The sequence below is a fragment of the Papilio polytes genome, unplaced genomic scaffold, assembly GCF_000836215.1.
Source record: "Papilio polytes unplaced genomic scaffold, Ppol_1.0 DF821400.1, whole genome shotgun sequence".
NCBI lineage: Eukaryota > Metazoa > Arthropoda > Insecta > Lepidoptera > Papilionidae > Papilio > Papilio polytes.
This window is the reverse complement of record NW_013527804.1, coordinates 4,261,894-4,263,520: the sequence shown is the minus strand read 5'-3', so window position 1 is coordinate 4,263,520 and position 1,627 is coordinate 4,261,894. Positions and strand designations below refer to the sequence as shown.

Genomic DNA, 1,627 nt, shown 5'->3' with positions numbered 1-1,627 from the left:
ATCATACGACACTTCCCGTACTTCAAGCACGCGCCGCAGGGCTGGAAGAACAGCGTGCGGCACAACCTCTCCCTCAACAAATGCTTCCATAAGGTTAGTTTTTACACAAAAACACGCCTCGAATAGACGCTATTTCTACTTATATTCGATAACTGCGCGTCCGACGCATAATAAATATATTAATATTATAAATGCAAAAGTTTAGATGCATTAATGTTTGTAGCTCCTAAACAGCTGAACGGATTTCGGTGAAATTTTATATAGATTTAGATAGTCTGGAACAACACATACTCTTGTTTTTTCAAATGCCACGCGGGTGAAGTCGCGGGCGAAAGCTAGTATTATATAAAAATTGACGTTCACGCCGACGAGTGAGTAACGTTTAGTTCTAAGTATTTACTAACAAAATCATTTTAAGAGTATATGGTTGTTTACAAATAAATAAATGTGGTATTTAAAAAAAAATGTAAACAGTTTTCCTTCGATCTATTATTGTGGTTAGAAGGAATTAAATTAGTAGAATTTGTATTTTATATACAATATACTTTTCTTACGAGGAAAGGATATTTGAGGTAAACGCATAGAAGTGCTATCTTCTTTCTGGGCCTCGTTCTTCGATATAAATAAAGTACAGACTTTATTAGAACAGTCTTATAATACTGTTGAGAATTAAACGATTTATTCCATGTTAGTTATCTTTTTATTCATCTCTCTGACTATAACAAAACATTACCATGGTAACCGCTTACATTTTTATATCCAAAGAGTATCAAAATTATAAAACATGTCACAAATTAAATAGCTAATTATCAAAGAATATTTACACGTAACAATAGGTATTAAACACCTTAGTTAACTATAAATAAAAAGTAATAATTGATGGATACAGTTTAGTTTACTTTAATACACTATGTTCAATTGCAGGTGGCGGCCGCGCCGGGGCTGGGCAAAGGGTCACTATGGACAGTGGATCCGCAGCACCGCTCTACTTTACTACAGGTAACATAATATTATTAACTTTAAAGTGTGTTTTACTATTTTTGTTATTATACAAGTTGTAAATATTTTGAAATGTCAGCAAATAAAAGCTTTATCTGTCTATCTATACTATTATGATAAAGCGTAATCACACACTTCTTTGTTGCCTAAGATGCCAGCAATTACAACATATTTTTGAATGTTTCTTTTTTTAATAAAAAGCCCTACACTTGCGTCACGCTTTAGGCTATATATTTTAACGCCATTAAACTTAGGGGGTAAATATTTTGAATAAAAACCCTAATGTGGGAAAGAGACCATAAGTTGCTGCCAACATCAAGGAAGCAAGGTTGTCATCAAGTCATGTCATTTTGACATTTGTAATCGATAATTTCAGAAATGTAAACAATGAAATAAAGTTATTATAAATTCATGCTGGTGAAGCCGCACGGGAACAGCTAGTCTATTATTATTTACTATTTAAGAATTTTTACTATAGTTCCAGAAGATGTTGAGTTATTTCAATACATACAATAATCCAAAAATACGAATCTTACCTCTATAAGATATAACGTATAGATTTTTTATGTAATATAATTTGGCAAACGAGCAAGCGGCCAACTGAATTCACCGAAATGAAAAGTGACCG

General features: G+C 32.7%; 1 protein-coding gene across 1 annotated transcript in view; it reads left to right on the top strand.

Moving 5' to 3' along the window:
• The window catches only part of LOC106108722 (forkhead box protein N3-like), an 11,774-nt gene extending 10,748 nt beyond the window's left edge, over positions 1 to 1,026 (top strand). The window contains exons 5-6 of the mRNA XM_013289982.1: positions 4 to 93; positions 925 to 1,026. Coding sequence (XP_013145436.1) covers positions 4 to 93; positions 925 to 1,008 — 174 coding nt within the window. The 3' untranslated portion in view covers positions 1,009 to 1,026. The remainder of the gene's footprint in view (positions 1 to 3; positions 94 to 924) is intronic.
• The last annotated feature ends 601 nt before the right edge of the window (positions 1,027 to 1,627 follow it).